The sequence below is a fragment of the Peromyscus eremicus genome, chromosome 23 (assembly GCF_949786415.1).
Source record: "Peromyscus eremicus chromosome 23, PerEre_H2_v1, whole genome shotgun sequence".
NCBI lineage: Eukaryota > Metazoa > Chordata > Mammalia > Rodentia > Cricetidae > Peromyscus > Peromyscus eremicus.
The window spans coordinates 87,892-102,774 of record NC_081438.1 but is presented as its reverse complement, the minus strand read 5'-3'; the positions used below and the strand labels follow the sequence as shown (position 1 = coordinate 102,774).

At 43.0% G+C, this 14,883-nt stretch overlaps 2 protein-coding genes across 6 annotated transcripts in view; both read right to left on the bottom strand.

Moving 5' to 3' along the window:
* Positions 1 to 8,745, bottom strand: part of Golga3 (golgin A3) — a 47,112-nt gene extending 38,367 nt beyond the window's left edge. Inside the window, exons 1-3 of one of the 4 annotated variants that reach the window (XM_059249732.1) lie at positions 8,473 to 8,745; positions 3,566 to 3,879; positions 1,104 to 1,376 (exon numbers count right to left, since the gene is read on the bottom strand). In XM_059249732.1, the coding sequence (XP_059105715.1) occupies positions 1,104 to 1,376; positions 3,566 to 3,701 (409 nt within the window). In that variant the 5' untranslated portion in view covers positions 3,702 to 3,879; positions 8,473 to 8,745. Of the gene's footprint in view, positions 1 to 1,103; positions 1,377 to 3,565; positions 3,880 to 8,127; positions 8,328 to 8,472 lie in introns of those variants that run through there. The other 3 variants (XM_059249734.1, XM_059249733.1, XM_059249735.1) reach the window with 3 other exon arrangements.
* Positions 8,746 to 13,993: 5,248 nt separating this feature from the next.
* The window catches only part of Chfr (checkpoint with forkhead and ring finger domains), a 33,624-nt gene continuing 32,734 nt past the window's right edge, over positions 13,994 to 14,883 (bottom strand). For both annotated transcript variants that reach the window (XM_059249738.1, XM_059249739.1), the window contains exon 18: positions 13,994 to 14,230. In XM_059249738.1, the coding sequence (XP_059105721.1) occupies positions 14,188 to 14,230 (43 nt within the window). In that variant the 3' untranslated portion in view covers positions 13,994 to 14,187. The remainder of the gene's footprint in view (positions 14,231 to 14,883) is intronic.

Below are 14,883 nucleotides of genomic sequence, written 5' to 3'. Positions count from 1 at the left end.
CATTATAGCCGAGGATTAGAATGTATCAGGAAAGGCAGGTGGTGATAGTCCATGCATGCCTTTAATCTCAGCAGTCTGGAGACAGAGGCAGGTGAATCTCTGATTTCTGAGGCCAGCCTGGTCTACAGACAAAGTTCCAGGAGAGCCAGGGCCATATACAGAAACCTGTCACCAAAAAAAAAAGGGGGGGGGGGGGGCGGAGGAGAGCAAAAAGTAAAAGAAATGAAACAGGTAACAGGGAGCAGCCAACACAAGCTGCCCTGGGTAGTGGGGAACCATTTCATTTCCGTAAGATAAAACCACATGTTTTAATCGTGTAAAATTATTTAAACAATAGAATCCTACTTTAAAATTACCTTTTAAAAAGTTTTATTTTAATTTTCTGTGTGTGTTAGAGAGAGAGAGAGAGAGAGAGAGAGAGAGAGAGAGAGAGAGAGAGAGAAAGAGAGATTTTGAGTGCAGATAACCACAAATGTGAGAAGAGGCATCAGATCCCCTGGAGCTGGGATTACTAAGCTGCCTGATGTGGGTGCTGGGAAGCAAATCTGGGTCCTTTGCAACAGCAATAAATGCTCTTAATTGCTGAGCAATCTCTCAAGCCCCTAAGATTCCTTTTGTTTTGTTTGATTATAGGGGCCTTGCTAAGCTGCTCAGGCTGGCCTCAATTTTCAATCCCCCTGCCTTAGTCTTTCACAAGTAGCTAATTACAGGCATATAAACTTCACTTTTAAAGACAATGATGAAGTCTGGCTATGTTTATATAAGCATGCAAAGGATCTTGTGAAAATCTGGTTTACCAACTTAAGACTAAACCCTTGCCTGTTTGCTGGCCACCCATGAAGAATGACATGTGAGGCATCTTTGTCAAGGAGTCTAATGCCGGTGCTAGTACTGGATGGAAGAAAGTTCCAACATCCAGATGTACTTATACTCTTTAAAGGGAAGCTACATCATTAAGATGCATCCCTCTGCCTCCCCCATTGAGTACTAAGATAAGACAGGACAAGTGAGGACTGCTCACACAGGAGCAGTCAGGCACTGATTCCAAGTAGAAGACGCTGATAGCAAGGGGTGGGAAGAGTCCAGAGGGAATGGATGCTTACACAGTTGCGTTTCTTGCATGGGAAGACTGAGTCTGAGAGACTGCAAAGCTTCTTTTCTAACACTGCCCTCAGCACTAGTTCCCTGAGACTTCCTTAGGTTGTCATGGAAACCATCCACACCTGCAGAGGCATCAGGTCCCACTGGGCTTGCTGTGGGATCAAGAGACAACGGAGGGTCTGGGAACTGCCCGTTCTGACAGAGGGCCTCCTGGCTGGATCTATCTGGGCTTCCTCCTTCCCTAAAAACTCTGTTGTTTACCTCAACACTGGCATCTGGAAAGAGAGAGAAAGCGAGTTAGACAGTATCTGAAAAAGTTTAAGTCATTTCCAGACACACAGCTATATGTAAGTCCCATGAGCATAGCATCTCCATATTTTATAAGTTGTTTTCTCTGACTCTCAGGAAACAGGTCCCATACCTGTCTTGGGGCAGGGAGACTTGGAGCAAAGTCTTAAGTTCTCACCCTCCACACTATGACTATGGTATTTAATTCATGTTTCCTCCCCACTTAAATACAAAAAATTAAAGAAAAAAAACAACTTTGAAAGTCTATTTTTTTAAGTGTGTATGTGTGTGTGTGTGGTTGTGTGTGTGAGCTTGGGGGGGGCATAGGCTTAAAATAAAGCTGAGAATTTTTTAAACATGTACAGATGATAGTAGGGCTAATCAGAGTCCACGCTCACATTTTCAAGGGCTGATTTCAAAGTAAATTGAGAATATGTTCTCCAAAGAGGAAGATAATCAAATCAGAGTGATTCTGCAAAGGTGAACAGATTCCAAACTTTGTTTTGGCTTCATGAGTAAGGGTTAGGTATTATAAAAACTCTATTCACAAGCCAGGTGTGGCTGTTCAGGCCTATAATCCCAGCATTTAGGAGGTATAAGCAGGAAGGTCAAGAGTTCATGATCATCCTTAACTATATAGCAGGTTTGAGGACAGCCTGGCTCCAAGAGACTGTATCTCAAAAGCACTAAAAATTTTAAAACCTAAGTTTACCCACAGGGACTCTGCTCATGGTCCAAACTCAGCCTCACTCACTGCCATTACTATACAAAGAACTAAAACATAGTTCTTCCTCAAAAGATAAAAGCTTCTCAAAATTTAGTCAAATTTAGACTTTCTTCTCCCTTCCCCTGGTAGGTAAACCATGTATCAGTAAGGAGGTAGGTAGCGTCCATCCTAAGTAATTCTCAGGCTCAATGACCTAAGATCTCATAGGCACTAATATCAATGGGTACCAAGATATATCCCAAGGGCATGTAGGAAATACCCCCTGCTTTTTATTTTTGCTCAAGCCAAGTAAAAACAGGGTTGTTATTTACAAATAAAAGTTCTTGCTACTCACTGGCATGCCTCCTTGAAAAAGAAAGCCAAAAATAGGAAGTAGAGCACAAAAATCCTCAATGCCCAAGACATGTTTGCTGTAGGACACAAGATGGCCCCACACTGTCAGCTTTATTAAAGAGTACAGGGATTCTGGACCCACTCTGTCACCCTTTATTAAAGGCTGCAGGGAATTCTGCATTTCAGATACAAGTTACAAGTGGCTAATACCACTTTTTGATATGTAGATTGCTAAACAAAGTGAGTTTTGAAAAACACATTATACCTTAAACAAAATCTAAAAGCAACAAAATCCAGTATGTATGTTTCCAAATACAAGTTTAAATATATACATCATCATGATTAGTAGATAAAAATGGCTACATCCACTTACTGGATGTTCACTAGGCAGAAGAGATTGAATCAGGGCTTCACACATGTCAGAGAAGCATTCTACCACTGAACTACATTCCACCTCTTTTGGCACATTATATACATCACTCCTTTTAACCCTCACAACTACCCTATACATAGGTTCCATGAATCTTCCTGAGTGGTAGATCTAAGTGGTTACACACATCACTTAACATTTACAACTACCCTTTGCATAGGCACCATCAATCTTCCTGAGTGGTAAATCTAAGACATGGTTCCATGCAAGAATCCACTGTCTCGGGCATTAATACCAGTACCTGCCTCACCCACTGCATGTTAACTTCTTGAACATCATTTTATAAGATCTACAGTGCAATTTCTGTTAGAGAACCAGTGCATAGTAATCTATCTTTTAAAACTGCATATTGCATTGCTAGTTCCTGACTACATGGGGTATGAGAGTCAACTGAGTTACTACTGATGTACACACAACCCAGCAGCTAACAGAGAAACATGATTCAGGAATCCTAGACCACTAATCAGTTCCAGTTATTGAAACTTTGGCACCCGGTCAACCAGAAAGTTAGAATTTCAAGCACTAACAATAATTCGTGCTTGATCTAAAGTTAATGCCAAATGAAGATATCTGTAAGATAACTAAAATACTCTAAGAGAATGAAAAGTTCATGCCCCCCTCCAAAACACCAGCTGACCACATCTTGAAAATGAAATGCTAGGGTATAGAATGACCTGTTGACTTACATTGAGCTCTGTTTGGTTGGTCAGACGGTAGTGTCAGTGAGCCCAATGTCTCCAGTGAGGCTTCAGGGCAAGTAGAAATATCACTGCTGGACTTGTCTTCCCAAACGCCATCCTGTTTAGTTGACGCACCATCCATGGTCAAGGTAGCCCAGACTAAAAAGACTCTGAGGAGCTAGAAGTGACTCTGGATTAGGTTTGGTTTCTGCCATCAGCAACAGCACAGAGCTTCTAAGAAGGATCCTACTCTGTTTTCCATTTTCAGGGCTTAATGTCTCACAAATGGCTTGAAGTCAAACCAAGTAATACCATGATTCCTGATAAGAGGAAGAAAAAAAAATCCATTATGAAACATAATTTGTTAGACTTCAAGTAACAGTTACAAGGCTTCCAATTTGTATAGAAAACAAACACAGATTTCCACACCACGAACAATCCTTGAGCACCCAAAATATCCTAGGTTTTGAGGGTAAAATATCAAACCAGCCACACCTTAGCCCTTTCCTAAGGAACTGAGTGTCTCTCCTGGTGCTAGTTACAGGAAGTTCTACCACGAATGATTTTCCAAGGTTTTTAAAAAGAGCTTGTAGTCTGTTGTAGTTGAACATGTGCTAAGAAACTGAACTTTAAATTTTATTTAAGTTAATCTGAATTTAAATAAGCATTTGTGGCCAGCAGCTTATAAACTAGACAGACCTAGCAGCTCATAAAACACCTGGAATGGCCATGCCCAAGGCCAAAGCTTCTACTAGGCAATTCTACCCCTGTAAGCTATGCAACTCAGATCTAAAGGAGTGAAAATTAAAGAAACAGTTGCCAAAGGATGAGGTAATAATATGCTAGATGAGGAGATCCAAAAGAGAGATCTAAGGACACACAGAAAGGTAGCTAACTTAGAATATGGGCAGAGGGGGCTCTTACGGCAGGTGACCATCCACTTTTCCCCATTAGGATGATCAGTAGTCTTCTGACCCAATATGGTAGACTAAGTTTAGGAAAATATAACTTCACCTTAAATCTGGCAATTAGTTACCAACTTTGAAGTGTGCTGAGGATACTTATTCCTTATCTAAAGGTAAGATTTAAATATGAGCTTCTAGGCATACTGTAGGAATGTTGGTATCTATGTTCTTCAGAATAAGTTCCATATTATTCTTTCTGTTCTATGCTTAACATGTTTCATAGCAAAATAACCTACATCCCAAGCTCACAAATCACACTGCAGTGGAATGTGGTGGCATATGCCTTTAATTATAGCACTCAGAGGAAGTCAGGTGGATCTCAGAGTTTGAAGACAATCTGGTCTACATAGTGAGTTTCAAGCAAGCCTGGGCTAAAGTTGAGACCCTGTCTCAAAAATAAAACAAAACAAACAAAAACCAAAAAATTCACGTTGAAAAATTACAGGTAAGAAGCCTCACTAACAAGGTGTGATACCAGTTCAACAGTAGGGCTAGCATACTGACGCCTGTCACTGCAGACACATGTCCTCTGACTCCATCTGTTTTCTGTGACTGATGACCACCTGTGAATGAGGGAACTCACCAATGATATGGTCAGCTCAGCCTAGCAACATAGCGAATGACTAGTATAACTCTAAAATAGGACAAATACAAAAAAGGAGGGCAACTAAGAAGTCCCAGAGATAATATGCTCAGAGGCAAACAGTGACAATGCCCATAACTTAGGACTATCCATAAAGACAAACATTAGCCAAGAATATTAAGTTCCACTGATTATGTAATTTGGTGGCAGATGTATCAGGTTGTCACAAACTAGAAACCATCACATATTCCCCTCTTTATCCTCCTTACTCTGATTTTGTGCTGAGCAAGAAAACTGATTCCTAAGCAGTCCATCCTCCTTTCAGAGATAGAATGGTACAGCCTTCCAGAACAGAAGACCCCAACTACAATTGACTCTGGTTAACTCACTTAGATGGCTCCTGTTCACAGTCAGCTAGCTCCTCCTTAAGTGGATCTACAGACAAAATTTCTGGACTGTGCCAGGAGCCAGGCTTCCTGAAGGGTAATAAACTGACATTTACTGTCTCCTTTGAATTTTGTTAAGCATGACTCATTCATACAGGGTCTCATTACCTCAGACTGCTGACAAGGGCAAATCTCTGGGCACCAGGGAAGAAGAAGAAACAGCTGGGGCAGGGGTAGGGAGAGACACAAAAAAGCTGTTTTCAGTAATATATACATTTCTATGGTTTTGTTTTGTTTTTTTTTTTTTTTTTTTAAACAAAGAGTTGATTCTCATAGTTATCCTTTTGTTCTTCTTCAGCTGTTCGGTAAATTTGGTTCTTTTTGTGCATATGTATGTGCACACCTTCAGATGCCATTCAACTTGTTTTTTTGAGACAGACTCTCTCACTGACCTGGAGTTCATCAATACAAATATGCTGGCTGGCCAGTGAGACCCGGGATCTGCCTGTTCCCATCTCCCCAGGGTTGGAGTTACAAGTGTACATGACCACACCTGGCTTTCTTACATGGGCATCAAAATCAGGTCCTCGTGCTTGAAGAGCAAGCTCTTTACTGACGGAGCTAACTTAGCTAGCTCAACTTGTTTGGTTTTGGTTTGGGATTTTTTTTAAGACAAAGGCTCAATATACAGGCCAGGATAGTCTCCAACTCATTTGGATCCTCCTGATTCTATCTTTTGAATGCCAGGATACAGTCCTGTATAATTTCGTTCAGTACACAGTTTCATTTTTAACCACTTGCACTCCCATTTCTAGATGGCAGAACAAAGCCATCACCGAGAAAGTCCCAAGATATACCTAACTTCAGCAGTTCACCTAGACTTCACATTGAGAGACTGAAATCTCAGATGCAACAGGTCTTCGAGCTTTTCCCATTTAAAGTCCATGAACTTGGTCCACAAACAATAGCTACCCTATTACTGAGGTTATCATCAATTAGACAGAAGTATAGCCAAAGAGAAATCAGGGCTCCCCGAAGATGTCTAGTTGATGATATACACTATCAAATAATAGCAAATAGCACTCTGTATAAGTAAAAACCAAAGGCCAGCCTCAGGTACAGCAAGGACAAGAAGTGACAGGTTTTGAGTTAAATATGTTTGCCTCAAATCCTGACTGTTCTTCCACTTGGCTGTAAGAGATCTTGTTAAACTGATTTCTGAGCCACTCTTAGCTTATTTTCTCATCAACAAAAACATTAAGAAAATGAATACAATTTTTTTGCTAGGATGGACAACAGTAAGATACAGGATTTGTTCATGCCCTGGATAAACAGGTATAATTATTTCTTTCAACAGCTGTTCAAAATTGATAGTGAAAGCCAAATTGAAGTTATATTCTCACTGAGAAAATAACACTATTTAAGGGAATTGGCCAAAACTCAGCTACTTTTAAATCTGAATAACAACAGATAACTTTCATTTCTTCTGCTTCTTTTCTTTTCTGGGGAATAGGGAGGAGATAGGATCCCCCCCCCCCCCCGCCCCAAATCATGTCCGTGTTCATAAGGCACAGATGTGTGGAGGTCAGAGAACAATTTATGAGAATGGGTTCTTTCCTTCCACCATGGGGCTTCCATAGAACTCATGTTATCAGACTCTAGAACCTTTAACCACTGAACCATCTTGCCAATCTGCTTTTGGATTTTGAAACAGAATCTTACTATGTAGCCTGGGCCTCAAGCTGGTGGAGGTCTTCCTGTCTTGGCTTCCCAAGAGCTGGTATTTCAGACATGTGCAACTACATCCAGCTTTTCCCTTTTCTTTCCATTCAAGGTATACTGTAGCTGAGAGCTACCAAAGGATTATAAAAGAAAAGGCCATGAGGCATCTGTAAATGGTTTACAGTGTCCCAATGACAATAAAATACAAAGCTCTTAGCCTAACCCAGAGATCACTTTTATGTGGTTCCTGCTTATGTCTACACCCCTTAATTCTGTGCCTTTTTCCCTTACCTGGCTACATTATGCACTCAGATGTACAGCTGACTCTCCATAGGGTCTCTACACTTATTGTTTGTTTGTTTGTTTGACAGTTTCTCCGTGTAAGAGCCCTGGCTGTCCTGTAATGCTCTTTGTAGACCAGGCTGGCCTCAAACTCACAGAGATCTGCCTGCCTCTGCCTCCTGAGTGCTGGGATTAAAGGTGTGCACCACCATGCTCAGCTGGGTCTCTATACTTCTTGCTCACTCTGCTGCGACATTACTCTCAACAATTTTGCACAGACGCTTCTTGTCATAGAGGCCTGCTTTGGGTCAAAAGTCACCTCTTCCGCAGGCCTGACAAAGCTAGTCCTCTCAACAATTTTTTTGTTTTGAGTTGTCAGTATACCTTCACTATAAAGTAGTGAGAACAGAGACCACAACACTACTATATCCTGAGACCTGTTACAAGCAGGGCCTGTCTTTCCACAGACACTCAGAAAGCGCCTGTGGAAAGGTGGTGAGCTGTTCACTTAGCGCTTTCTAGCACTGGCTCTACTGTCCATGTTCAGCAGCACCGTGAAACACCTCTGAGCACCAAAACCGAAATAATAAGTCCCCCACAGATTGAACGACTTGCCACTAAGTCACTCACGTTCGTCATCAACTGCAAAAGGAGCAGGCTTCAAACAAGCTGACCCAAGCAGCAGTAGCACACGCTCTCAGGGCCGACCGCATCCCATGAGGTGCAGAGGGACCCCCTGCGTTCCCAAGCCGGTACTGACACCAGCTGCGAGGCAGGCTTCCAGCCTGAGACAGTAGAAGGAAAAGCTGACTAGTGCTGGCCGCCGCTGACCCAAAGTCTGCGCGACCCTCCCCGGACTCTGCATCTGCCTTGCCGGCGCATGCCTCTCTAAGCGCGGCGCTGCCCGGCCAGTCCCACCACCGTCCACTACCCCAAGGCCCCGACCCTCCTCAGGGCTAGCCCTACAGCCCTCACCATCGGCGGCCCAGCCCTGCAGCTCCGGTAGGACGTGGCCGTGCGAGGGGCGGGGCGCAACAGGGCACCAGTCTCGGGCAACCCCCCGGAAACAGCCTGTCCGCGCGGATCGTTCCGGAAGAGATTGTCTGTGGCCAGTAGCCACCTTCAAACAAAAGTCGGTATGGATCTTGCTCCGGGCAGAACTGAGACGGACTTCAGAAAGTGACCTTAAATTTTTTGTGGGCCTTCACCTCAGAGAAACAACTTTCAGCTTACTGGACCAACTCAGACAAAAAAAAAAAAAAAAAGTTGAGCTTCCGGCGGCAGTGGCGCAACCGGGATTCGCCACGCTCCCGCCCCTCGCCTCCTTCTGACTGGTGGATAGGATGATCCACGTGGTCACACCCCCTAGGGCGTGGCTCACCCGCCCGACACCGCCTTCATGGTGGTACAGGCGATTCCAAGAGTTCAGATGCCTTGTTTGATATGCTAGCGTTATCCACGGTCGGACGCCGGACGCTAAGCCACGCTACTGCAATCCTAGCATAAGGAAGTCTGAGGCAGAGTACCACAAGCTCAAGGCCTGAGTGGACTATAGAGTAAGTTTTATCTTAAAAAGGTCTGGAATGTAGCTCAGTAGTAGGACTATTGGGTTCAGTCTCTAATATGTCAAGACATAGGAAGGGAGAGGAAGAAGCAACAATACAGATACCTAACATTAAACTGATGGCACATCCATATAGAAAAAATACTAAGTATAAACTTTTTTTTTTTTCGTGCTACAGACGGCCCTGGGCCTTGAATGTTTCAATCAATTTCCCCACCTCCAAGCTACATTCCCAACCCCAAATAAAAATTGCCATAGCTTTATTCAAGTATAATTGACATGATATAAAATTTGCCCGCGTGTACAATTTGATCATTATTTCAGTAAACTGGCAGCAGTACACCCATTTCTATAATCCAGTTTTAAAGCAATTTCATGGAAGTGGTTCTCATCCCCTTCTTTCAGCCCCAGGTCATCAGTAGGTTGTTTCTGAGTGTGCTTGCCTGTACATTGCATATAAATAGGATTCATATACTATGTAGCTTTGAGTTCTTTTTCAAGGTGTATCCATGTTGTACATGTTTCAGTGCTTCATTTTCATTGCTGAATAATACTCTTATTTTCTGGATATTTCCCTTTTCTGTATTCATCAGTTGATGAACAAATTTGAGTACATTGAGCTCCATACTGTTTTGCATGCAAAGGGTCTTGAGGTGAACAAAAGGACTAACAGGGTTCTAAATTTATATGTCCATGGAGTTGGGGGACCAAACCTTCAGAAACCAATACCTGGTATGAGCTGGAGTTGCAGAGTGGGAGGAGCTGCCACTTACAAGGGCAAACTGTTTATTGTCTTACTGAGGACTGCTGTGTGCCAAAGTCTTTGCCAGATGCTGTCTAAAATCCCCACTGTAAAGAAACTTACTCCAGGGTGGGAAACAGTCAACAAACAGACATACAGGACAGGAGATAATGTCAGGATAGGTGGGCAGGTATTCAGCAATCTTATGGATAATTTAGAAAGGACCTCGATGGGCTAGTAAATGGCTCAGCAGTAAAGATACTTTCAGCACAAGACTGGCAACCTAAAAAAGCCCATATAAAGGTGGATGGAGAGAACCAACTCTACAAGCTGGCCTCTAAAATCAATCAATCAATCAATCTCTCTCTCTCTCTCTCTCTCTCTCTCTCTCTCTCACACACACACACACACACACACACACACACACACACACACACACACATACACACACAGAGTTTTTAAAGGACCTCTCTTATCAATCTGAGCCAGTACCTAAACAAAACATACCTAGAGAAAAGTGCTTCTGAACTCCAGTGTGCTCCCAGGTTCCTGTGAGGAAGTAAGCTTGGAACTTGCCTGAGTGGGTAGAGAGCATGTGAAGATCTAGGAGTGTTAAATATGAGCAGCACAGGGAAGGAAGGTCTACAAGGCTAGAGGATGGTCAAATAGGGCCTGTAGCAGTGGGAAGGCAGAAGTTTCAGAGATGGCAAAGGCTACAGTAATCAGAGGTAAGCAGTGGCCCAGGCACAAAAGGCTGTGAGAAGTGTTGTTTTGTCATATGGAATGCAGTAGCTCTGCAAGAGAGATGAAGGATGATGCCTGGGTTTTGACTCAAGTCACAAGATCATATTTTCTGAGATGCTGAAGACCATGAAGGCAGGCTTTCATGGCATGTCTGGGTGGTATGACGGCATCTACTCTGGAGTATTCTGCCAAAGCAAATCTGAGATGTTAGAAAGACAAGTAACGCACCATCCAGAGACATAAAGATGTACACACACCAGGGAGCTTAGAGACCATGGAGTACAGTAGACTAGGAAGTGTTTAAGTCCAAGTGTGTATTCCCTTTGGTTTTAATACAATTTATGTAGTTCTATTGTTATATGACATTTAAACTAATGTCTGTGTTTAATGGTACTAGTGGAGGTGGCTCTGCTATAGATCACCTGAACTTACATGTGGCTAACTATGTCTGTTGAGTCTGGCTTCTCCCACTTTGTGGGCCTCTGTTCTCCTTTCTCAAGGTGAGACCCAGCTTCTACATACAGTCTTGACAGTGTCTGAACATTAACTGTTGTGCATCCCAATATTTGAGGGAAGAGAGAAGGCAAAACCAGAGAACAGTCTCAGGGACAGTGTCTGGGTTCTTCCATCATACCACACTTGAAGTTATAACCACACTGGATTTTGTGTTCTTTTTACTAAGTTTCAGTCTCCTGATTCTGGGCTTCTGGTGCCAACAGTTTCTGTCTCTGTTGGCTGAGCCTCACTATAGCTATGTAAGCGCCACCCTGTCTCATCACTCCTAGGCTGCCAGACCAATGCAGGGTAGGTTGTCACTAGGGTCCCCTCAACAGGCAGAAACCCACATTGGACTGCATCTCTGGTTTAGCTGTCTTTGAAGCAAAAGCCAGTTCAGGGTTGAGGAGCTGCTGGAATCCTGGTCTGACCATCCCTCACCCCACCCTACAATATCAGGTAATAAAGATGATTAAACCTGAGGATTTAATTAGCCCTTTATAATTGGGATTAAGGGCTCCTTGTTTTAAACCAATTTTCTCAGTTGTAATTGGGATTCTGGCCCAATGAAGTTTTCCTGGGGTCAGCCTGGTTCCTTTAGCACTCCTAAGACCCACTTCTGGTTTGAACTTGGAACAGGAAGGGTTCCTTCTGATAGCAAAAGGAAGGGTACAACAGCTGGCAAGGCAGGGGTGTAGGCCAAGCTGACCACAACTTCAAACTGGTTTACAAGGAGTGCCCCCTTGCTGTACCAGGAAGCAGAGATCTACAGGACCCTGCTCTGGGTGTATTTCAAGGCCAGGTTCAAGAGCTAAAAAGAAAACAGTCTGTGGCAATCCTGTGAGGAAGCCTGCATACCCTATGAGGTAACAGGCTGCAAGACAACAGCAGATTGTTGGTTTTTTGGGGTGGAATGGTCCAACATCCTTATCAACTTGAATGGATTTGAGGTCACCTAGGAGACACAACTCTGGATGTGTCCGTGAGATTGTTTACAGAAAGATTTAGCTGAGACCAACCCTGAATGTAGGTTGTACCATCCCATGGGCTGGGTTCTCAAATGCAAAGAGAAAGCTGAGCACCAGCAATCATTTCTCTGTGTCTTCACTGCACATTCAATGTGACAAACTGCTTCATACTCCCACCAACAAGTCTTTCCCACTACAATGGACTATACCTTCAAACTGACAGTCAAAATAAGCCCTTCCTTATTTCACACAGCAACAAGAAAATTAACTAATACATGAGCTATGTGAGAGTCTAGAGAAAGGAGGTTTAGATGATCATAAAGACACTGCCCGAGGCCCACAAACCTGTCTCTATGAGCAGCTCACTCAAATCACCCCCAGGAATCATCACCATGGTCCAAAGCTCCCTTACGCTAGAGCCTAACATGTAGGCCTTGTTCTCTCCACCATGTGTTCATCAGAAATTCTGTGGAATCCCCTCTTCCCCTCTGAAGTAACTCTCAGGCACCATGCTTCCTTAAAGAACTGAGTATTAAGTGATTCCCAAGGAGCTTCATGCCCCTCGTGCTTCCCTCTGGAATAGGATCCTGCAGACATGAGCAAAGGTACAGGTCCTATCTAACCCAGGATAGATCCTGAATCCTGAAGGGGGGAGGGGCGTGGAGTGGTTGGGAGGTAGTGGTGGGGTGGGTGGATTGAATACTGAGCATCACAGCTCAAGGTGTAGATAACATTCCCACTGACCAGGACTGACAAAATAAAGAGACTGTCCTGTGCCATGTTCAAAGATGCTCAGGTTTTGAGCCCAACCAGATCCTGTCTGCTTATCTCTTGACATGATCTATCTCCTGGTGGAGCCACAAGATTGACTAACAGGCAATATAGTAAATATTATGAGTAGTGAAGAATTAGTGTAGTGAATTAGTGGCACCTGTCTGCATTAGCACGAAACATGTGGCACCTCACATATGAATGAAACACAAGAAGAGAAACAAACACAGCTCATTTATTAAAATCAAAAAAGAGAACCTCCCACAAATACATAGTACTGCCTCTCAGTCTGTATCAAGAGCAAGACAACAGGTGAAAATTGTATTCCTGAGAAGCAAAAAGTTAGCAGTTTGCAAACAAACATAACAGGTGATTTCAATAAAAGATAAAAAAGCTTAAAAAAATGAAAAACAAAATTTCAAGTATTATTCCAGATGACATAACAAACCTAATGTACCAGGATAGGGGCTGGAAAGTAGAGGCCCTATCAGTCTGGAGCCATCTGGAGTTTCAGCAGGGGTCTGCTCCCGGGGACTGGAGGGCTAAGGGCAGAGGCTGTACCCTGCCGCGTAAGAGGCATAGGTCAGCCCTGTGTCAAGGAGCTGGATACTCAAGATATCCTCCTCAGGATTAGCAGTTTTGGACATTTAATGATTTTTTTTAAATACAGAAACATATGCTCATTCTTTCAAATATCAGACTATTTCCAATTTCAGTCAATTTGTAAATTACATTTGTGCTACAGTTTTTAATATTTAAATCTTATTAGAAGATAAGCACCAAACCTATTAAAATAAAAAATATACAAAAGGCTTTCCAGACAGAAGAATATCCTGTACATCCATGGAGGCTGTAAACTTACGCTTCCTTTTCTTACATAGGTACTTCTGACGTATCTGACCCCTTTTCCCATGAAACTTTTCCATTTTAACTGTAGTCAAGGTACAAGGTATAAAAGATACAAAAGTATAAACCTGCACTTGTCACTGCCTCACCACACACAGGGAGAGCTGTCTAGTGGGAGAGAGATCTGTCTGTTGGTCTGCCGGCACTGACTAGGAGACTAGTGTGACCAGTAGGCCTCCTGGGTGATTGGGGCACATGGTGTGTGTGTGTGTGTGTGTGTGTGTGTGTGTGTGTGTGTGTGTGTGTGTGACTGAGGTTAAAGCTCCACAGAGGGAAAAGCCATACCAGAGCACATGGGGGGTGTGTGTGTGTGTGTGTGACTGAGGTTAAAGCTCCACAGAGGGAAAAGCCATACCAGAGTGCCTGACCAGAAACCAGTGCTGGAACTCTAAAGGGAGAACTTGAAAAATGCCCTTAATGTGTCTGTATGTGGTATTTTTAAAAACATAGTGTTATTGCCTCCTGTGCTCTGTAACTGTTTTATGTGTATCCTCCAACGCTCAGTTCTTGAACCTTGTCTGTTCACAGATGTGATTGAATTTCCTGCAGGGAGAGAAAACATCAAAGACTACTCAATCTGTGAAACTGCATACTGTAATCACCACATAAAAACATGTGTGCGGGGCTGGAGAGATGGCTCAGAGGTTAAGAGCACTGGCTGTTCTTCTAGAGGTCCTGAGTTCAATTCCCAGCAACCACATGGTGGCTCACAACCATCTACAATGAGATCTGGTGCCCTCTTCTGGCCTGCAGGCTGAACACTCATTGTATACATAATAAATAAATCTTTAAAAAAAAAAAAAAGTGTGCATCATATATGTGATCTCACTCAACAATTTTTATGCTTTTTGAAAAACCAAAAAAAAAAAAAAAAAAAAAAAAGCCGGGCGGTGGTGGCGCACGCCTTTAATCCCAGCACTCGGGAGGCAGAGCCAGGCGGATCTCTGTGAGTTCGAGGCCAGCCTGGACTACCAAGTGAGTTCCAGGAAAGGCGCAAAGCTACACAGAGAAACCCTGTCTTGAAAAACCAAAAAAAAAATAAATAAATAAATAAAAAATAAAAAAATAAAAAAATACTGTGTTTTTAAAAGAATTTTAAGTTTATATGTATTTATATGTGTCTGTTTGAATATATGCCATGTGTGTACAGGTGGCCAGGGTGGCCAGAAGAGGAAATCAAATCCCCTGGAGCTGGT